Here is a 22,621-nt window from a genome sequence, read left to right as displayed (position 1 = left end):
CTCAGTCTTATCTCCATAAAAACAAGGAAGCTCCAAGTCTCATGGTGTCCCAGCTGTGCACAGGCAAAGAAAGGATGCTTTGGAAATTTAGCAGTCAAAGAAATTTTTGCTGAACATGTGCAAACAGATGTGTTTTTCCAGGCATATAATTTTCTCAAATTTGATTAATGTCAGCAAAAAGCAGAATAAACACAGAGGTTAATCTGATGTGAACATGGAGGATCAGATTTCTGTTTTAATTGGACAAACAAAAATTCTAGAAAGGGCTGCTGCTGCCACTTAGTTAATCTGAAGTACTCATACTGCTGCAGTAGGAGTAGTGGATGTGAGGTCCAGAAGGGAACCAGCTCCATCTTCTGTTGCCCCACACAGATCCCAGCCAAGGGTAATAACTTAGTGCATGACAAGTTCAGTTTTTTTGTCTCCTGATGGATTAACAGGATTTTTTCTGCACTCCATCAAAGGCATTCTTCCCAACTTTCTTTGCTGCTCTCCACTCTAACCCTGACTAATCTCACTGCTGCCTGAGACTGCTCTCTGCCCTTCCCAGGGCAGCTCTGAAGTGACACACAGGACACATGTGGTGCCTCTTGTGGTGAAAGAAAAGGTGAAACAGCCAGGAGATGAACTACACAAAAAAGAATTCCCTGAGTGTTTGGTCATGGTTTGTGACCCTGCCAGCAGGAAAAATGACAAGATGTTTCCCTTTGAAAGAGACATGATTCAAAGCTTCCACCTCTCTCTGGTAAGAGCACACAAGAACCAGGGCGCAGACAGCGTGCATGGCACTGGGGTTCAGCTCATCACAGAGGCTGGAAGATTGCAGCTAGATCAAAGATGGGATGAATTTCCAGTCCTGACAGTGGATCCAGAAGATAGTGCCTAATTTTGGGAATCTTCTGTACATCTCCACCTTCCTCATGCTACAGGCTTACAGGTGCTACTCCACCAACATGCAAGATACATTTTTCTTTTGGAAGATTTACCTTACCTTTGAACGAAATGTTGGGTGGACAAAATACAATGCCTTCAAGTTCCTCTTGTACCTGGTTTAGAGAAGGAAAAAAATATTTAAAAGTGAATGCTGACTAAAGTAATTTACACAAACTAACTGTCAAAAGAGACCATTTTTTATTAAGTGCCTGTGATGTAATTTTATAAAGTTAGATCTAATGTAAGGGCAGACACCAAAAAGTAAATGTAAAGGGAAAAGAAAATTTAAAAAAAAAGCAGAATGGTTATTTTTCAGTTAAAGACGTCACAGCCTTCAGTCTTTCAAGTAGGAAGTGAAAGAAAGTTAAGGACAAATTATGACTGCCACTGTTATCCAAACCTCTCCTTTCACAACCAGCGACACACTTTAGCAAGGCCAGGCTCCAAAAGCTCCAGCTCTGGATTGTGACAGACAAAACAACCAGAGTGCCTCCCTAAGAGCTGTAGAGGGAGACTGCAGAGGACAGAACTTCTGGTTAAAAAGATGGACTTGAGAAGGAAAGAAAACACCTCTTCCTTCTTCTTGCCTTTGTTAGTTATTTAGGTCTTTGTCCCAGCCAAACTCTCTCAGAAATAAATGGGAAATCAGATACAGGGAATAACAAATATTTGCATAGCACAGAGGAAGACTGGAACATGTTCTTTTCCTATTGACACTCACTTGGCATCAACAACATCATAGAGTTTCTTCAGGAAGTTTGAGTCTAGTTGATTGTAATCATTTGTGAGTGTATGGAAGTACACCAAGACATATTCCTTCACTGCAATATGATCCATGACATGGATGAAATACAGAAGAGCCTGAGGAAGAAAGAAACAAAATTTATATTTGCAAAGAACTCTTTCACAGTTGCACTACATCTTAATATACTTCCCTTATTTCATCTAAAAATCAGGAATCATGAGGCTGGATGGCATTTCAGCTACAAAAGCAGGGCCAACATTCAAAGTCTTCAACCTGACTGTAATAACTTGGAAGTCTTTTGTCTATCTGACCTCACAGATGGAGATACATTCTTGCTGTTTCCCTGAAAAAACTACATTTAAGTCATTACATTTCACTCTTCACATCTTGGCAGTTATAGAAACATGGTAACTCTCCTTCTTCTTGAGAAGAAAAAGAAGTCCATACTAGACCTGTTTTTTCTAAAAATAGCCTAATTGGAAAGTGTCATCCCAGTGCACACATAGCTCTCTAAGGGTATACATTTTCATCTGCCTATAAAAAAACTTTCTAGTTAACATCTTAAGTCTTACAAATGATGTTTCTAGTATTAAAACTGAATCACCCTTATAATCAGACTTTTCCATCCAAAACATTCATATGTAACCTACACAACTCTAGTTTTACAGAGCCTTACCTTTTCCATGTCTATCAATGTCACAGGGATATTCCTTCCAACCACCACCATCACAGTGCGGCCACAGTTATCTACACCTACAAAAGAAATAAATATGTCCAAACTTCTCTCAGCCATGCCAGGTTTTGTAGCTGGGCCCTTTCAAACCAGGGAGAAAGAGCCTCAGCTCAGAACTTTTGCAATGCATCTGGTTTCCAGCAGAGGAAATATGCTTTGTTACTGCTCTCACTACACCAGTACCTATTCTGGTCAAAAAACCCATGTATCTGAGAAACTTAAGGACTGCAATTTTATGTTGCCTGTGTACTCTATATTTACCTAAATATCAAATAATAACATGGGTTTTATTTTAAAAAAACCTTCACTTGCAATTCTACCACCAAAGCAAAATCTTTCCTAGAAACCAGGCTCTGAACTCCAATGCACAGATTTCCAGAGCATGCCTCATGGACCTCCTGCAGCTCACAGAACCTTGTCTAAGGCAAATAAAAGAATTGAAATTTGCAGCTACTGAGCAGAAGGTGTCACACAACCTTGGTATTTACACAAAGATAGAGGTAAGCTCTGGATTTTCATGAGGCCTAAGAGATAGCCAAAGTGCTGAACAGATTCTCTCCAGAAACACAGCTATGCTTTCAGCATGACCTATTTTATAGGCAAGTCCAAAGAAAATGGTTTTACCTTAAGACAACATAGGTCAGTCATCAGTACCCCAAACTTACCTGTCTGGTACAAAGCTTTAAGAGAAGCAATGTCAGAGAGGTCTTCAGCTCTTGCCTGACACAGCCAGCGATTATAACTAGAAAGTCAAAAACATCTGGTCAGATCTAATCCCCCTTTGGATTAGCAGTATAAGCCTGAAGAGGTATATGGGAAGGGAAGGACAAAACAAGCTTTTTCTGACTGAGCCCTCTCTGATGTTGCTGTTTTCTGACCTATGGAGCAACTATCAAGTTTTTAAAGAAAGATGTGTTAAAAAATAAAATTTAGTGTTTTAGTGTCTTACACACCTAATGATTTTCACTTGGGCAATTAATACATATTAATATATATCAACCAGTAACTGTGGAGGCATTGCATTTGGGCTGAAAATATCTCAGAGGTTTTTCCATTTAAATATGTCAGTATTTAAAAGACACGAAAAAAAAGAAAATTTCCTTTAGAAGCCTAGATGTTGAACACAACTGTGCAGCAACCAGTTTCATGAACAACTTAGTGCCTCATCTGACAAAACAAGCCAACACCAAGCCTTGAGAGGTGTCCAGCGTGGAATTACCTTCTAGAGAAGTGATCATGCACATTAGGGTTACCAGGGCAGGGAGGGGGAGAAAGCCTGAGCCTTCTTTTATTTATCAAATGGAAGAAAAATGTTTTGCTATCTGCACAGAGCCTCAGGAACAAGTGGGCAGTATCAAAAGCAGATGATCCCACTACTAAAAGTGGTGACAAAACAGTGACATCTTGTGGCAAACAGGTAAGGCAGCTGGCTGGATGCATTGGGTGTAATAAAGGGCTCATCACAAGCTTCCCTCTTTCTCCTACTGCCCCATCCCTTCTCCCTTCAGGTCAAAGAGGCTACTACATCAATCCAGGGTGACACCAGGCTTTACCTGTATTTGTGTGCTGGATGATGAGGCTTTGCAGATAACAAAACCATCATTCATAAGGGTTGGTCCTAACTAACACAAATATTCACATGAACAAGCAAATTCTCACTTCCTCTGGTGCTGTTTCTGCAGTGCTGCCTCTGACAACTGTCCCTGAAGGATGAGGCGCCTCTGTTTATCAACGTCCCCCTCCATGCGGGCAAAAGCATGGGACCCAATGAAAGACAAATCTGCCTCCAGACCCTCTTCATCTGAAGCATCTGCAGTAGAAACAAAGATGGTATCAAATGTTTGGGCTGTGTACAGGACAGCAATGCTGCTGATGACATGATACATGTCCCAGTGAAACAACACAGTCATTGTGCTACAGACAAAGCCCCCGAGGTACCTCACCAGTACCACTGGCAGATCACAGCAGTGACTGAGAACCACTCCTTTAAAGTGTTGGCTTGCCTGGAAACTAACTGGGAAGTCCTAGTCATCATGCATAACAAAGGGTTTACTCTCCCCAAAAAAAGGTCTGGAGAGAGTGCTTCAGCTTTACAGTCATCCTACTTGTCAAAAGGGGAAAATTAGCATGCAGAGGCACAGATGTTGCAGCTTTATTCAATTTAGAAGAATACTGTAGAAAGGGCCCATTTCTTTAATCACTGACACTTCCTGAACAAATGCTGTAGTGATCTGAGTGTAGCTATTTTTACAGTATTGTCTACAACATGACTGGGTGATGAAATAGAAGACCACAGGCTCAATTCCTGGTGACAATACCAGAATACTCCACCGAATTGATGTCACCCAGGCATGTTGCTAAGACTTCTAGCACGGTCTCTCTGGCAATCTGGACAGGAACTCAGTTTCCCCTTTCAGCACTATATGCTATAGTAGCAATGGAACAAGAGAGCAGGACTCCACTACACAAATTCACTCTTATCTACGCAAATCCAGTAATTTCACAAATTATTAGCTAGTGGTTGAATACCTCACACTGATCAGCCACAGCATCAAATATCAAATATTCAGCCTTATCCCAACTGGCTATGCAAAAGCAGAAAATTGAAATGAATTCCCAGTTATCTGCTTTGGATGGTTTAAAGCTGTAAAACTTGCACATTGCTGCTCAACAAGTAAGGCAGAATGTGTCTGCTCTGTCAGTTAATATATTAAATTGTTTTGCTACACATATCTCACCTCCACCCTGACATCTAGGCAACCTCCTCACAAACAGACTTTCACTGAACTTTGATAGCCACCTCCAAATACTGTTCTCTGGGCTCCTCTAGTCATTTTATATGTTTTAGGGAGTTTCTGCTAGTTTTCATTGCCCATTTACTAGTTGGATGCACTATATTCCGGCAGTATCAATACAATTCAAGACAGGACATTGACCATAATACCTTTTTCAGTTAGGGGCTGCACAAGATTCTGAAGGAACACCTTCAAAGTTCTTAATAACTTTGGGAAAAAAATTTACAAAGGGAATGAACCACCCACCTCTTCCACCAAGAAAGGAAAAGACAGAACAGCTCTACTGCAGTTACTGCTGGGGAACACAAGAAGCCAGTGAGGCAGCTTGAGTACTGGAATCATTGTAACCTGACTTAGGTGAGGTGAGGTAGGAAAACATTTCTCTCCTTCCTTTTCTGTTTTTCCCACTGACTTTCCCAGAGAGACACTTATTCCCAAGTCCAGTTCCACACTCACCATCTGGAACACCTGGCTTTTCAGTGATCCTGATCTGCCTCTCTGGTACTACCGGCTCCCCTTCTGCATTGCCAATGTCTGCAGGGAGGTAAGGCAAGGACTGGACCTCTTCTTCCAATGATCTTGGAAAGTACAGAGGCAGCAACTTCTGGTAAGTGGCCTACAAATAAGAGAAATGCATGAAGGATCTGCCTTGTAGCAGGGAACTTGTCAGCAGCTTGGAGGCAAAGTACTGCCTCCCTCAATGGTTAATTTGGGCCGCGAGCTGGGACTACTTCACCAAGTAATATTGATAAAGGTTAACTTTTTGGGTTTTTTTGCCACACTGGCAAATGACTTTGAGAGGACTTTGCTAAAACCTGCATAGATTCAGGTAGATTGCAGATACTTTATCTTTGTAATAAAGTTAAAATATGCACGGACAACAGATTTGAGCAAATGTTGCTTATGTTAAAATGTACCACTACATAGATCACCTTTAGTGATCTGCCTGGGAGAAAAGAAAAAGCACCAGCCAAACAAGAAAATCCCTCCCCACAGGAAGGAAAATAGTGAAAATCTCTACAGAATGTATTACTTCGTGGGCTCTCTCCAACTGATTAGCAGTTTTATGACCCCAAACAAATCAGTTATTTTCCTTATCCATATGCCATAGAACCTGAGCACAGCGTGGGTGTTCTGCACAGGAACAAGTTTGATGTACAAGGAAAGTCAATATTCAGACTGCCTGCATCTCTCAGAACACAGATCATTAAATGTCAAGTTTGCTATTCCAACAAAGCAGCAAGCAGTGCTTCAGATCTTTGTAGGTGATCTGTAGGGATGCTGAAATGGCCCTCTTCAAGCACATCTTTGTGTAAGGAGGAAATTTTGTGTGAGGAATTTCCTTTCTGGCTAACAGATAACATCCAGCACAACTGCATGCTATCACCTCCCCTACTTCTCCCTGTCCACAGCTCAGCAAGCTCAGAAACCAGAAGCAGAAAGATTCTCAAAGTGTCCATAGTGACTGCTAAGAGCATGAACAGTTCTGGAAAAAACGCTATGCTAAGAAGGAGGCAGAAGGATGCTGCAAGACCAAAAGTCTATGTGATCTGGAGGGAAAATCCAAATCCAGCTTCACTGGTGCAGAGAAGATGAATCATGCCCAGGAATTTTGGTAGAATGAATGCCAAGATACCTCTTCAAGCTCAGAGACAGCAAACACCACCTTCTCCAGAGTCTCTCCATGAACCTCCAGAAACCTCCTAACTGTGCCTGCAAGGAAGCAGATTAAATGTAGTTAGCAAGACAGAAGGAGAAATCTACACACAGAGCTACAAGTGAAGAATTCAGAGTGCAGGAGAGAGATACATCTCTCCTCATACTAAATAGGTCCACAGGCTGTAGGCAAGTGTGGATTAAGTGGTGGTTTAACACACCAAATGGGTTGCTGGGCATATTGGAAGTTCCATCTCCACTCTCTCCTGATGCTGACTTTAGAGAGAGACACAAATAGAGAATAAATCTCTCTCATTTTAGCTTACTAGGATTCCTTAGACTGTGAAATGTGATTCAATGGCCTTGAAAAATCAAGCCAAATCCTTACTTTAAAGAGTCCTGTGCAAACTGCTAAAACCAGGCATTCTTAAAACAAGCCACTGTGCCTGAAGTTATCAGCAAAGCAATATAACCAAGTTACAGTAGAAGCTGGTTCAAGGCAGGGTCAGCAACACAAAATCTCTGCCAAAAAGATATAAAATCTCTATTTGTAAATCATGAGAGAAAGTGTCCAAACAAATTCGTTGGTATGGGAGTATTTTATCAAGTATCACACAGACCTACAGAGATAACAGAAGACAGCAATAAAAGAAGTTATCTACATAGAATGTTTCTTGGGAGTTCAAGAAACAGCAGAGGGGAAAAAAGGAGCTATTTTCAAATACTTCCTGTGTACTACTGTACACAAATTCCTGTGTAATCGTGTCGACCTGAGACATTACTTTACACAACAAATGCAGTTGTGCGGTTTCACAGCAAACAGTTCTGAATGCATGTGAACATGTGAAAAAGCCAGAAGAGATGGGGGAAAGTAGGAACCAGTATATACAAGAGTATATAATATTCTTGTTTGAGTATTTTTCTATACTTTATTTTCAGCCTAGGATGTTTTCTGATTTGTTTTCAGTGATCTTCATTTTTTCTTTAATATAGTTTCCTCTGGAGTGCAAGGCAATTTGAAAAGTTTTAGCAATGCTTCTTAGTAAGAATTGCCATAAAACAAATAACAAGAAAAGAACCATTTCCCCTTGTTTGTTCTGAACTGGCATGGTTTGATGGTTCTTATTCTGGGAGACAGTGAACAACTGATTTCTTTTCACCATTTCCATGCCACTCATGAGTTTACAGACATCTATCACACTCCCCTCAAGTCAGGTATATTCCAGTCTGAAAAAGTCTTGAGCTCATTTCACTATTTCTTGCTTTTTTCTATTCTTGTTGACCTCCTAAACTTTTCTGTCTACTATACTATTTTTGACTCTGCAGCTTTAAAGAGTGAACAAAGCACTGATTGATTGCAAAACATTCTTAATTTTGTTGTGTCTTACTCAGCTTGCTGTTCTGAGCTCCTCCCAAGCTGCTGTTTTCATGGAAGAATTATCATTTGAATGTTTTGCTCCTATAATCAGCCCATCATTTTGCATGTGAAGGCAGAAGCCTGTAGGAGTGGGTCAGTGGGGGAAGGATATCACTTTACACTTGGATGTGCTGATGACACTAAAACAGCAGATAAAATTCACTGTTGCTCTAGTCTGCCTACAAGTATTCAACAGTAAGGCCTCATCTTGGCTCTTCTGAACAAACTTTAATTACCAGCAAACTCTCTCACATCATGTTTAACATATTTTCCGGGTTATAAATTAATACACTGAAAAATGCAAGTTCCAGAACAGATTCCCATGGATCTTTACTGATGAGATCCCAAGAATCTTTACTGAGAGAAAGGATAATTTGTTTTTATCTTCCACTTTCTGATCTACCATGGTATGCCTTGCCTTTTTACAGGCTCTAATGAACCACAGACCCCTAAACAAAGGTTTCCCCATTTCAAGAGCAATCTGTCAGAGGTAAGTGACCTGCTGCCATCCAGTTTATGCTGTTTTCCAACACACTTACGCAGTGCTATGTGGGTCGCATCCTCCAAGGGGTAGCATCTTTTCAGAGTATTAATGACACAAAATCCTATGGAGCACATTGCCTGTTCCCTGGAATCCAGAAAAAGAGAGACAAATGAATAGACAGCCAGCTGCAAACAGAAGTCTGCCAGGGCAGTAGGGAGCACCATTAATTTCTTCTCTGGCTCTAAGCAGCAGTAATCCTCTTTCAGGTTTTTGCAGGAGGATTCTTCTCTGGCAAGATGCACACACCCTCATTAAATAGAGAAGGAGAGAACCATTAATTATTCCCCACTGGTTCCTCTGGTGCTTGTTTTCAGATTTCTCCTTCTACCTCAGGTATGTTGTTCCTACAGTTCCTCATATCCTGAATTAAGCTCTTCCCTCAAACTTCCTACAATCCTTGCTCAAAATACTTTTGTTCCTGTTTAGGACTGACAGTAAGGAGAAGGAGGGAAAAAGAAGGTGCTCTTCAATACATACACACTCCTGTTTCTTCACCTGACCAATGATTTTGTTTTGTTAGAGGTCTGGACACAGGCCAAGGTGGCTTACTCTATGTTAAGTATGATTAGACAACCATCAGAATGGAGTGACACACACTTTAAGATCAGTAGGATGCTTCCAGCACTGAGCCATATTTTCAGAAGAGTAAAGCAGAGCTGTTGCCAACAGTAATGAAAGGAGTTTGAGCAAGCTCAGAGATGGTAGACAATTTCACAAACATCAAAAGTTACTCTAGAACACAGATTGACTGAAAGTCATTCAGCATGCAGAAGAATTTTAAAATAGTTTTTAACATGTTTCAGTCCAGGCCTGAATTTGCTAGTAACTTCTGAGGCAGAACAAAACTGGCACATGCTAAAAATCATAGCTGTAGTCTTGAGTTTGAAACAGTTACTATTGTGTCATGGACATATTTTATGAAAAATCCTTTCCTTAGGATCTTTTCTCCTGAGAAGCTGAGAAGCCTCAGGAACAAAAAGTAAACAATGGTTATCTGCTGCTGTGGAATGCAACAGGTGCATCTGTGATTGGTCTCATGCAGTTGTTTCTAATTAATGGCCAATCACAGTCCAGCTGTCTCAGACTGTCTAACAGTCACAAGATTTTATTATCATTCCATTCCTTTCCTTTCCTTGCAAGCCTTCTGATGAAATAATTTCTTCTATTCTTTTAGTATAGTTTTAATATATCATTTTCTCTTAATATAATATATATCATAAAATAATAAACCAGCCTTCTGAAACATGGAGTCAAGATTCTCATCTCTTCCCTCCTCCTGGGACCCCTATGAACACCACCACAACTATTGCACTGCAACACAAAGTGCAACCTTGGAAGAATTGATCTTCCCAACCCTAAAAAATTGTTAGGTCTGCTTTCTGACACTGCTCTTGCTCAGGTGTATTTTGTGACTGCTACCACTACAGCAGCTATCATGGGAGAAGAACAGAAAACAGAAAAATAGGAAGAAAACCCCTGTTAGTTAAGAGGAAGTAGAAAATACCACAGATGGGAGGGGAAAAAAACCTACAAACCTAGCTGCTGCAACTGTAGATTTAGAAGTAACCTTATAGCCTGACTGAGAATTTTAGCTGTCTGTTGTACAAGGGCAGAGAAGCCAAACACACAGACACAGCAGTCAGATCTGCCTGTGGGTGTGTCCCCATGGCTGCAGACACACATGGAGCTGCTGCTGGAGCAAGCTCCAGCACAGAACCCAAAGCAATTATTAATGTTTCTCCTTTGAAGAACCGAATGCTGCACAGCTCTAGCTACTCCATTTCAGGACTTGAACCAGCTCAGATCTCTCTGTGCATTTTCCCTACACCACAGCAGAGATAACCAAAGGCACAAAGCGAACCGTGAAGCCACTCCTGTTTTCATGTCCTTAATCAGACCCAGCAAACACGAGAAGAGGTTCTCAGAAGTGAGACCTTTGTGCAGAGCTGAGTTTCCAGGCTCTGTGTCCCAGCTGGAGCCCAGTGTGGGCTGTGCAGTGCAGTGCTTACTTGGCGAGCTGCAGGACGTTGCGGTAGCAGCTGTACAGGGAGCTCTCGGCCGCCGTGCGGTACCGGCTCTTGTACTTGGGGCCCACCGTGTGAATGATGAAACGCGCTGCCAGGTTAAATCCCTTCGTCAGCTTGGCCTCGCCTGTCCTGCAGCCTGCCACCAACAGAACAGCAGGGTGAGCGTACATGTCATGGCAAGAAAGGCACAAGTGTTCCAGCCCTTGTCTTCCTCCAGTCAAACAACTCCATACATAGAAGTCAGTGCTCTAGAGATCAAATATTAAGGATAACATCTGAACTCATACCAGCTGCTTAGCACCTAGTCAGGCTGAGGAAGTGAGAACTGTGCTTGTTCCTCTCAATTTTAAAATTTAAATTTAAAATTTTAATTTTAAATTCCTCTCAATTTTAAATTTTAAAACTATGTGTATAAGGATTAACCAGATATTGCTAGAAATTCTGTCTTAATTGCAGTGCTTACTACACTACTTACAGAGCAAAGGAAGAAATGATTTAGTAATGTACAGAGAACAGATGCACAAGTATACCATACAGCTAGCAATAAAAAGTCCTTCTGAATTTAACAACTTGGTTTGGGGAGACTGATTTGTGGATAAAATGACTACAAGTCTCCCTAATCAAATAAACCAATTGTTTATTTATTTAAACCAGGCAAAGCTATTAAAACTAAATAGAGAATACATTTGTTTAATTTATGCTCTCAGAATGAGGTAGCTTGCTTTGTTTAGCATGTTTCTTCACGTCCACAAGGCAGACATATGATCCTCATGCAGCTCAAACTCTGTGGACAGACCAGTTGTCTAGTTTCAAGGAAAGGAAGTTTGAGCAATCCATGTAATTGTTCCATTCACAGCTCTCTCCAGTTACATACTCCAGGAACAGATTCTGTGTTTGAAGTCTGGTTTTCCTTTAGCACACAGAAGAAAAGTCTGCTAAACTTCCCCTTCTTCACCTAAATCTAGTCCACTCCAGATCTGGACAGCTGAAGAAGTACTTCTAGCCTCTCTCTTTCCCTACCCTCAAAGACAAGTGTTTTCCAACCTTCTGCTTGTACTGCTGCACTCCAGCTTTCTGATCTGACTGAAAACCAGTATTTTCATTGGATTAGCTTCCAACCTTATTGTCTTATAGGTTGCTGGTGGCCACAACAGGGAATGAGCCAGAAGAAGCAGCTGCAGGCAGCCTTCAGGCAGCAGTGCTGCAGCAGCTTGGCTTAAGCTGCCCACTGAACAGGTTAATGCTCATCTCTCCCACTCCACTCCTTCCTCATACTGCTCAGGCAAGCTAGCAACATGCATGAAAGCATGTTTTATGGGAAGAGACACTCCAGGTTGAGAATCTTCCTCACCCAAAACTTCAAGCATATCTTTTTAATGGCAACCATGCACCGCCTTGAAGCCAGCATCCTGTTACATTTTTGATCCAACAAATCACATCATTAGCTTCTATAGACCTCCACTGTGCTTCTTTGGGTTAATCAGAAGGAAGAAAACACCATACTAAAACTAAGCATACTCTTCTGAATTCCTGCACAGCCTCTAAGAGAGCTCAAGAGACCAATTAAATAAGCACAATATGGAAAAAGGAAAGCCAAACCCAAAACAATCTATCAGATATCAAGTTACTTTTCTTCCTCTGCAGTCCCCTCACAACCAATGAGGAGCAAGCTAAGGCCTGTACGAAAAACTTGTGAAAAAAAGGAATGAAGCAAGTTTGGTTGAGGCATACTCGTGAATACAGTAGGGAAATCAATAAATTCAGGAAAGCAGATGTAGCATTGGTAATCTTTAGCTATACTCAGATCACACTTCATACTTCCCAAGGCATTCTGCCTGGAGATGTCAATACAACCTATAAAACTAAAATGAGCAGTAGGTATTACTCTTAAGATACAAGGTGAGGGGAGCTGCACAAGTCAAGGTCTGTGGCAAAACTGGGAACAAAGTCAAGATCCTATTTTTTATCTGATGAGATTTCAGGTTTTAGAATAGCTTTCTCAAGTTTAAAATGGAAAGTCTGAATTGTCTACATCATGTGTCTGGCAAAGAAAAAGCATCACCAGAGCTATAAGTGCCACAAAAAGTCTTTATTAGACTGCAACATGTATTTGTTGATAAGCAAGCTTCTATCAATAGCACTTCATCTGCAAGCCTGCCCCTGGCTGTAGTATTTCTTCATTAACCAAAACTCATGCTGCTCCCAGGAACATACAAGTTAGCTGAGCCTTAAAGAAGGCACAGGCCTTTGAAGAGTCAGCATGTCACATGCTTTCAGGTCATGATTTTTCTTGGAATCTATGAAATGTGAATTTATACCAAGCAGCAGGAATAAAGCAGGAGAGACCTAAATGAAAATGTATTTTACAGCTTCAGAACATAGACCATGCATTTTCCCTTTTTCAGCACATTCTCCAATGAAAAAATGTCAAGGCTGAGTGGAAAGAGGGGAAAAAAGGAAGCAGAGATGACAAATGAATCCTAAACTGATTTTTTAACTAAGCTCTCCATCCACTTCTGCTACTGTGACAAATACACTACGGGTGCTTAAATGCCAAATCTGTAACCCAGCCTCTCTTTCCTCCCCCACACAACATGTCAGTAGGGTGTCACAGTAGAACTGATTTCCATAAAGCTCTTGGCACAAGATTAAAAGAGAAGTGTCTTCACAGGGAGTTGTGAACCTGCAGAATGCATTACAGGGAGAAGACATAGTGTTTTCACTGTGGTAGAAGATGCAAAACTACGCATAACTCAGCAGGGTAAAAGGGAATTTAAGAAGCTGAGCACAACAGCTCCCTACAGAGCTGACAGATCTTAGGCTTTAGGACTCCTTGAAATGCAGTCCCTCTCTTCCCACCTCTCAGTCCACACAAGAAACCCAAGTGTATTTTAGAAGAATTTTGGCGTATAATTGTGGGGTCCTAACTATTCTAGAGCACCTATGGTATTTTAATTTCCACCCACAGCACACACTGAACTTTTGCTCTGTTATAAAATGGCTACTCTTCCTCCTGTTTAATTTCTAGGTTACTCAAAAAAAGCAAGCAAAGGATGATTTTATAGAAACAGAATTCTATTCAATTGCAATTTAAGCTACTGAGAGTTTATATTAGAAATATGGCTCTTCTATACCCATTTTGTTACTACATAAGGAGACCAAGCTGTTATCCAGAGTGAGCAGTACCACACAGAGACCTCAAAATTCCGTTCAGTACCATAGTTCCTAGAGATGTGAATTTTTATCTGTAAACCATATTAGACTTCTGTGTGACCTTGGATAACTATAAACTTTTTTTTGTCACACACAAAATAAGGAAACTTATTCCCAGTGCCTGTTAGATGAAAAAAAAGGCTGAGTATTCATCTCCCATTATCAGCAATAAACTCTGTTAATAAAGACTCTAGGAAAACCTCATCAATTTCTAGAACAGCCTTGCATTAAGGCTGCTCTTGTAGCTTTCCAATAAAGTCATTTGTTGTACACAAGAGACAAATGAACCAACCAACTTAAGAAGTCACAAAGACTTTATTTAGACATGCAGTGTTTTTCAATCCATCTATTATTATCATATCTTTCTGAAAGACTGTGTGTATATTAATATCCTGAAAGAAACAGGATACACAAAGTGCATGACATAATCCACTTAATTTCTTCAATGGTGAACTTCAGTTTCTGTCTTTCATTATGTATGCACACTGAACAGGATAAAATCTCAAGATGTACGAGACTGCTCCCTTGAGCAAAAGCTCTGATAAGCTAACTGCTCAAAGTGGCTTCAGATAGCAATGGGAATTACTGTATCACAAAGTAAGGGCTCATAAAAATCAAAATATCTGCCACAGGCTTTCAATTATCTGTAATGTGAGCAGCAAAAAGACACTGGACTGGCAGGTGTTTCCCCCATTTTTTTCATGTTAATATCAGCTGTTGGGGGCTGGGCAAAGCTCTGCCTTTTTCATTTGCGCCCCCATCCTGATGTTTTGTACTATGCAAGGACAGGAGATTTCAATAAGGTAAAAATGTCTCTGGCCACTTACCTTTGAGCTTCTGGAGCTCATCCTTCAGGTCAGGCCCAGCATGCATGAATATACTTTCAGACACTGGGTTCTTATCCGTGAGAGTCTCATTGCTGGTGTTTACGATGGCCGTGCAGTTCAGTAACGCCACATCTCCTTTCCTGAGGAAACAGTTTATTGCAGCCTGAATGTACAACTGAGCAGGATATTCTCAAATCAGTGCTGACAAGCAAGGAAATGCCAAGTTCCAGGAAAGGCATTAACAGGACTCCAGTGCCCCACAGTGTAGTATACCCTGACATGCTCACCAAGCCGAATCATCTCTGGCCTCTCCCTGATGGAGACAGACTGCATGCAAAACTCAGCCCCCTAAAGAGCCCCAGCCCCAGCAGAAACTGAGGGATGTTTGTAGAAAAGGCAGTGTTGTAGCTGTATGTAGGGCAGCTCAGGCAGCAAACATGCAAAGCAGCTTGTTAAATTGATGGAGTCTAACACTTCCAAAACCCACATATTTTCTCTTGGGGATAAGAAGACAGTCCTTGTGTTATATTATTTTCAAAACTTAAACAACTTTTTCCATGTACTTCTTTTTTTTTTTTTTTTCAGACAGACTATCCAGGGCACCTTACAGCTGCTTTTCCTCAGACCACTGTGGGTCTACAGTGACGCTACAGCTGGATAAGCTTTTTTCTTCTTTTTGCTCCCAAATTGTGAACCCTCAAGTTGATCATGTTCATTCTGCTGTCCAAAGATCACACAAGCAGAAGATAAACAAGTCACAGATGAATAAGAGACAACAGAGTAGCAGAACTTTGACCTGCTTTTTGTCACAGCAGCAGCCATCAGGGATTTTGGGATCAAAGAGCATAGGAAGGGAAAGAAAGATTCCCACGCACAGCGAGCAACTAAACTAACAGTTGAAATTGCACACATTTGCCCAAGCCACAAGAGATGTTTAACCTTTTACTCCTCTCTTTCCTTACTCTCTGTTTTACTCCTCTCTTTCTTTATTTAATTGAGTTCAGGAAATCCATGAACAGTCCCATTTCCTGCATATATTAACCAGAAAGAGGTTCAGGCTGATCCCTGAATCTGCATCCCTGAGAAATCCTTCTCCCTTCACACTGATTAAGTTAAGAGTTATTAATCTAAAGAGAAGCCTCAAGTATCTGAGTTACAGGAAAGAAACATTGATGGAATAAGTACAGCATACTGTACTTTATCAATAGATTTTGGAAGAAAGTCGTGGAGATAAAACACAGAATGGAGCAAGGAGGGGTAGGAAGAGCCAAAAACAAGCCACGAGAATACTGAGTTAAAACAGAAATGTGAAATCAGAATAACACTAGCAAATACAGAAAAAAAGGTACTAAACAGCAAATGTATTTTTTTAAAATAAAAACCTCATATTCAAGTGCCCAACTAGATTTTGATACTAAGCATACAGTATCACAGTAGGAAGTACAGCTCCAGTCTGCTGCATCAAGGACTGTCTATGAGCACAACCTATGGTGGAGCAAAATCCCACACTTTGAAAGTTACCGTGAACAAAAATATTATGTTATTCTCAGATCTGTAATGTTTGATTCAAGAAAAGAGGATTTAGAAGTTTTATTCTAGAGCAGTAATGATTACACAAAGATATGGATCCTGCAGTAAATGAAGAAGTGATGACTGACACACGAGAGCCACAGCGAACTTACCACAAGATTATTTTCTCATTGATGTCTTTCCTGTATGGAAAAGGTGATCTAACATCAACTTGAGCTTTTTCAACAGGACTTTGGTGACAATCCAGCTGCTTGGCCTCATAGGCATCACTCCAGCCTGGCAGACTATCAACATCCACAAACTGGGAAGGAGCACCCAAGGGATCCATGGAATGGAAACAGCAACTCCCTTCCTCTGCTAACTTGTCACACTCCAATTTTCACCGGAGTCTTCCAGGTGCTTTAAAGAAAAAAAAAATCAAACCAGGTCACCAGCTGTTCACTAAAAGTAATTGTCCCACAGAGACCTTTCACAAGACTGCAATGCAATAACAGCAGCAGACAAAAGAAAAATAGATTTCTCACTCAAACACTCCCTCTTTTGTTACCTGCATGCAATAAGGCCATGCAGATACTCACAGTGAGACAAACCTCTTCCAACAATTCAAGATGAAAACACGTTCTCTACTATATTGATCCAACTGACTTGTGATCTTGCATTTTGGAAATTGCAAGGACAAATTTCCAAGTGCAGAGAGGAACTCAGTCTTTCTGAAAAGAGTTATTTCTTTATCTACACTCAAAGCAAATTTGTAGCAGGGAATGTATAATCTATCCTTTCAGAGATACTGGTAAATACTTATGTGAAAAAGAAAAAAGACAGAGCTTCCCAAACCACAATGCCCCTAACCCTCCAAAACCCCAACCCTTACAAACAAACAAACAAAATTCCTCCCTCTCCCCGAATAATACAGCCCTTGCAGTGCAGTGAGTTCTGAATTGCTGCACGCAAGATTTACTGTCACACAGCTCTTACAGCCACGCACTCAGGCACAAAACCCCTTTGCCCAAATCAGTTTTGCACGAAAGAGGAAAGCTGTAAATGTGAACGCTGGCCCAGCACATTTTAAGACGGAACTCTGCCACCTGACTGATGTTGAGATGACACTCGAGATGAAGGCTCAAACGTGCCAGTACTCACTTTTCAGCTGCCAGCAGGTAACGCTTGGGCTCCTACATTCCCATAGTGACTACTGAGCTGCACTAGTGAATCAAACTAGCGCAAACATACCCACGTAAGTAACTTAGCCTGCCACATACACACCCACTATTTAACTCCTTTTACAGGTTCGTAATTGACAATAATTTAAAAACGATCGCGCCCACAAGGAGAAATTGTGAAACGCGACTTACTAAGTACATTCATTAGCCCGGGGAAAACAACACAACAGAACAAAACAAAACAAGCAAGTATCCAAGCTCACATTGAGGGCTAATAAAGGCTGACACGAGGACAGAGATAGCCGTAAGAGCATCTAAGTATAATTTTCGCTGGGAGAAAAAGCAAGGAGAGCGAAAGGGAAGGTAAGCGCGGCTACACTGGCCCCAGCCGGGAGCTCATGTACAACAGCATCTTCCCACTGCTGAACAGCCAACCCCAGGGGTCTGGCTATGGCAGCGAGAGGAAGGAGAAGCGGGGCGTGCAGCTCTCCGGGGTGTCTCCCCCGCGATCGCTGCCGGGCCCTCCCAGGGCGGAGGCGGCCCCGAGGGATTGTCGGGCTCGGAGCGGGGCACAGAGCGCTGCGAGCGGGGGCCGCGGCCCCAGTGCCCAGGAGGCAGTGCCGTGCCCGTACCGAGAGGAGAGCCTGCCTCTCCCGCCTCTCCCGCCCCACGGCTGGCAGCCGGGATTCCGGCACCGCGCTCCGCCCGGCATCCATCGCCCCCCGCCCGGCTCCCGCCCAGCGCAGGCCGGGCTGTGCCCCAGCACCGCACCGCACTCACGGGCACAGCCGCAGAGCCGCCGCCAGCCCCGCCCGGACAGACGGTCCCGGTCGGCGCCGGTCTAGCGACATCACCCAGGGCAGCTCCGCGTCCGCCGCGCTTCCGCTTCCCTTCCCGGGCGGGGCTCGGGGCCGCGCTCGCAGCCGCGCCCGCTCTGACGCACTTCCAGCGCGGCGGGCCCGGAGCGCCGCACGTGTGGCGGCTGCGGCTCTTCCGTGCCCTCGTTCCCCGCATTGCCCGCGCCGCCGCCGCCGCCGCCGCCGCCGCCATGGGCCTGACGCGGCAGTACCTGCGCTACGAGCCCGCCGCGCTCTTCGGGCTGGTGGCCAGCGCCAGGGCCGGCGTGGCCTTCGTGGCGCTGCGCGGAGAGCGGGGCCGCTACGTGGCCGTGCCGGCTTGCGAGCACGTGTTCGTGTGGGACACAAGGAAAGGAGAGAAGGTGGGACCCGGGGTGCGGTGCCGGGGCAGGGCTGGGGTGCAGCGTGAGGGGCTTTTAGGCCGCCTGAAGCGAAGCGATTTGTGTTACTGTGCGGAGTTTGGAAGGAAGCGACACATCCACAGCATCCCTCCTCTTGGGAAGGCTGAGCACAGCGTGAGGTTAGGCTATGGAATGGGTCTGCAGCTCTGGCTGCCTCCTGGCCCAAGGTGCCGGTCTCTTCTAGTTCTCCAAGCTGGTCACTGGACTAAAAGGATCCTGCATTGTTTTCCTTTTGAGTAACCCAAAATATACTGCAGTGTTGGATGTTTACAAGAAAGTCTTGCTAGTTACAAGAAAGTAATTGGTTATTTCTGTTTAAGGAATCTATAAGGGTTGCGTTTGTTGAAATCCAACAGGTAGCACCAGCACACACCGAACAGAGGAGGCTGTGGATGATTTGGATCATGGGTATCTGGAATGTAGCAACTCTCACCTTTTATTTTCCTTTGGTAGTAACTTGTAGCCATCAGTTGTTACAGGGAGTGGTGGTCCTGCTGCTCTGCTCTTACACTGAGAGTAATTTATTTTAGCACAACTTGGTCTTAAAATGAATCTCACTGTGGATCCCTGTGAGATTTGCCTCAGGACCTCAGTTGTGGAAGAGTAATTGCTGTCGCAGTAACTGGAAAGCTGCTCCTGGTTTAGCTGGCTGTGTGAATGTTCTTGGACAAATGTCACAGAGTTTGTGTTGTGGCTGTGGAACTGGGCATCCCATGTAAAAGCTGTGTCCCATAGGGGGGTTGTGAGCTGTAACTTTAAGGACTTTGCCACACACTGTCTCCTGTGAGATTCAGAAGTCACTGCAAGTACTACTGTCTGCTACACACTGAAATCTGATTTTGTTACACAGTCTCTGGAGTGCTGACTGCTGGTATGTTGTTCTGGAAATGTTTTCATCATTCTCAAGTTCTTGTTCAGTCTGTGGAAGAGCCACTCTGTCCTATACCCGAGAAAGGCCAGGCAAGAGAGGATGGAGTCAGGAAGAAACTTTCCAACTTTTACTCTCAAACAGTATTTCTTGCTCTCTGGTTCATAATATATGGACGCAGAAATTTCAGGTTCTGATTTCCAGGGCTTGTTCTGCACTGGTTTCTTGAGAAATTGTTTCACTTCTAGCTGCTGTTTACCTTGGAAAATGGGGTTAACGATACTGTATTTGTGCAGGAAGTTGAAAAATGAACTTAAAAAGTGGCAGAAGTGCTCAGTTGGAAGTTCAGGAGAAGAATAGACTATATTTTCTCTGCTAAGTATCTGACTCTGACATGTCATTTATCAACATTATGCATGTTTTGTCTCCTAAAAATTGCAGGTTCTTATCCTTAAGGGTCTCAAGCAGCAAGTCAGTTGCCTCTGCCCCTCTCCAGATGGGTTGCACCTGGCTGTTGGGTATGAAGATGGAGCAATCCGTGTCTTCAACCTCCTAAGTGGAGAATCATCTATCACTTTCAATGGGCACAGGGCTGCAGTTACAGCCCTGCAGTACGACCACCTGGGTGGCAGGCTGGTGTCTGGCTCAAAGGTGAGGCTTTGACATCTGAGCATGACCCTGTCACAACCCTGAGATGCCCCTGGGGAAGGCTGACCTGCACTGAACTGTTCAGTATTTTAAGTGTGGCCTCTGCCCATAGCCAGAGGATGGCAGTGAGAGGAGCTGGGGGAGCAGCAGGGGATGCAGGCAGGAGTAGGGCATTGGTAGAGCTGTTAAAGTGAAGAATCTTGTGAGATCAGGAATAGTAAAAGTGTCTCAAGCTGGGATGATGGTACATTGATCAGTCTGACTGCACCTCTGGGGAAGCAGTGTCCCTTGCATTAATCATCCTTGTGACTGAGAGTGAGAAAGTGTGCTCTCAGGTAATCTTTTCAGTCTCATGGCAGGAGTTTTGCAGAGACAAGGGCCAGTCCCATGGAGACACTCTCTGTGTTCCAGGATACAGAAGTCATCGTGTGGGATGTCATCAATGAGAGTGGCCTGTACCGCCTGAGGGGACACAAGGATGTCATCACTCAAGTCCTTTTCTTGAAGGAGAAGAACTTGTTGGTCACTTGGTGAGCCAGACTAAGAGAAATTGTTGATCAGGAAAGCAGGCATGGTTGTAGTTCCAATTTAGATGTCCTGTGTGCTACAGCAGTTTGTATTTTCCTTCTTGTCTTGTGATATCTCAGACCCACCAGCATCTTTGAATATGATTTTGTCACATCCATGGATTTTTTTAAGTCTGGTGCCTGAATCCAAGTCTTTGACCAACTGATATGGCCATACTAAAAAGGTGTTTGGAAAAGGATTTAAACTGTTGGTGAATCCATCAACTTAAAATTATTATAACAAAGAATAGTGATAACATGTTCGTTATGTATGTAACAGTTTTTGGGGTTTTTTTGGTTTATCTTGAAGAATTTAGTAGACTTACCTTCTGTATTTGTAATTCACACAGCAGTGTGACAGAAAAATTGCTTTCTTGTAAGCTGTAAATACACAAATTAATTAAAAGATAATAGGTTTTTTTGTAGCTGATTTTAAGTTATTCAACCAAAAGAGCTGCAAGTTGATTGAATCCCTTTGATTTATAATCCCTTTGATAATTGATACCAATTGATAACTGCTTGACAACAACAGTCACTAATGTTTTACTTTTTAATATGCCATTTACTAGCTTAATACAAGAGTGCATGCAGTCAGTCCAGTTTAAAATTAAAGCAACTTTCTTTTGCTTTTTATTTCAGATGGAAAAAGTAGTATTTTGTTGGTAGATCATACCTATTTCTTAATGCAATTTCAGATATTTGCAGGTCAGCTTCAGTGACTTGACAGATATCTTTTTGCAGCATTGTTGTGCCTTTTTTGTTTGGCTTGTAAAATGTCAATGTTTGAGCAGCTGCTCTGTGATACATTCTGATAATTTTTAGATTTTTTTGTTTTAGATTTTTTTGATTTTCTACCACTTAGAAAAATTGTGAGCTCTGCAGTCTTTCCTTATGTCTGAGTTTTTCTTCTTTGTTCCAGTGCCAAAGACACACTGGTGAAATGGTGGGATCTGGACACCCAGCACTGCTTCAAAACTCTGGTTGGACACCGAGCTGAGGTAAAAAGAGGTTGTGTGGAAACGTTGGGCTGGAGGGACCTGGGATGTCAGAGCTCACTCTGGGCTTTCCTTGCTTTCAGGAGTTGCAAGCTGGCACCATCATACATTTTACTTTCATTAGGCTTTACGAGTGAGCAAATGAGAAACTTCCAAACATTTCAAGAGCTGTCATCAGATGCAGTGGGTGATAATTCCCATGCACATGTCCCCAGAGGAGGTCCCAGCTTGATCCATTCTCTATTTGGTTGCTGTTTAAATAGGTCATTTAAAGATGCTGTGCTTTTTTAATGATAGTTAAGGGAGTCAGTTCCTCACATTGTGTCTCTGGACAGGTCTGGGGCATGGCTTTGCTGTCCCAAGAGAAGCGTCTGATCACTGGGAGCGCTGACAGTGAGCTGAGGGTGTGGGATCTCACCTACATCCAGGAGGTAAGACATTCCCCTGTAACCCCACAGCCCCCCTGCCCAGCTGCTTGTCTTTGAACTGAGAAAGAACTGGAACATGTTCAAATCTGATGGATGTTCTGGGAAACAGCCAAAGCAATGTCTTTGCTATCTGAGGGGTCCACAAGCTGCTCATGGAATGGGCTTTGCTGTTTCCTGTCTTTTGTGCTTTTAAGTGAAGCTGTGAACACTTCCAGAATGAGATTTCCACAGTGTGTCAGATCTTCCTGCCTTCTAACTTACTGTCTGGGTTTTGAAAG

General features: G+C 42.7%; 2 protein-coding genes across 5 annotated transcripts in view; one reads left to right on the top strand and one right to left on the bottom strand.

The window, feature by feature from the left end:
- The window catches only part of GDAP2 (ganglioside induced differentiation associated protein 2), a 24,119-nt gene extending 5,616 nt beyond the window's left edge, over positions 1-18,503 (bottom strand). The window contains exons 1-12 of the mRNA XM_071433231.1: positions 18,361-18,503; positions 16,573-16,819; positions 14,891-15,030; positions 10,833-10,986; positions 8,819-8,907; positions 6,843-6,919; positions 5,663-5,822; positions 4,071-4,221; positions 3,077-3,153; positions 2,355-2,431; positions 1,655-1,794; positions 992-1,046 (exon numbers count right to left, since the gene is read on the bottom strand). Of these exons, the coding sequence (XP_071289332.1) occupies positions 992-1,046; positions 1,655-1,794; positions 2,355-2,431; positions 3,077-3,153; positions 4,071-4,221; positions 5,663-5,822; positions 6,843-6,919; positions 8,819-8,907; positions 10,833-10,986; positions 14,891-15,030; positions 16,573-16,748 (1,296 nt within the window). The 5' untranslated portion in view covers positions 16,749-16,819; positions 18,361-18,503. The remainder of the gene's footprint in view (positions 1-991; positions 1,047-1,654; positions 1,795-2,354; positions 2,432-3,076; positions 3,154-4,070; positions 4,222-5,662; positions 5,823-6,842; positions 6,920-8,818; positions 8,908-10,832; positions 10,987-14,890; positions 15,031-16,572; positions 16,820-18,360) is intronic.
- Positions 18,501-22,621, top strand: part of WDR3 (WD repeat domain 3) — a 19,742-nt gene continuing 15,621 nt past the window's right edge. For all 4 annotated transcript variants that reach the window (XM_071433230.1, XM_071433228.1, XM_071433229.1 and 1 more), the window contains exons 1-5: positions 18,501-18,799; positions 20,148-20,357; positions 20,766-20,884; positions 21,840-21,918; positions 22,251-22,346. In XM_071433230.1, coding sequence (XP_071289331.1) covers positions 18,629-18,799; positions 20,148-20,357; positions 20,766-20,884; positions 21,840-21,918; positions 22,251-22,346 — 675 coding nt within the window. In that variant the 5' untranslated portion in view covers positions 18,501-18,628. The remainder of the gene's footprint in view (positions 18,800-20,147; positions 20,358-20,765; positions 20,885-21,839; positions 21,919-22,250; positions 22,347-22,621) is intronic.

Source organism: Agelaius tricolor, unplaced genomic scaffold (assembly GCF_023055355.1).
Source record: "Agelaius tricolor isolate 1412-34295 unplaced genomic scaffold, bAgeTri1.0.p SCAF_9, whole genome shotgun sequence".
In the NCBI taxonomy this organism is placed as follows: Eukaryota; Metazoa; Chordata; class Aves; order Passeriformes; family Icteridae; genus Agelaius; species Agelaius tricolor.
The sequence above is the reverse complement of the archived record's forward strand: the minus strand, read 5'-3'. Positions and strand labels throughout refer to the sequence as shown.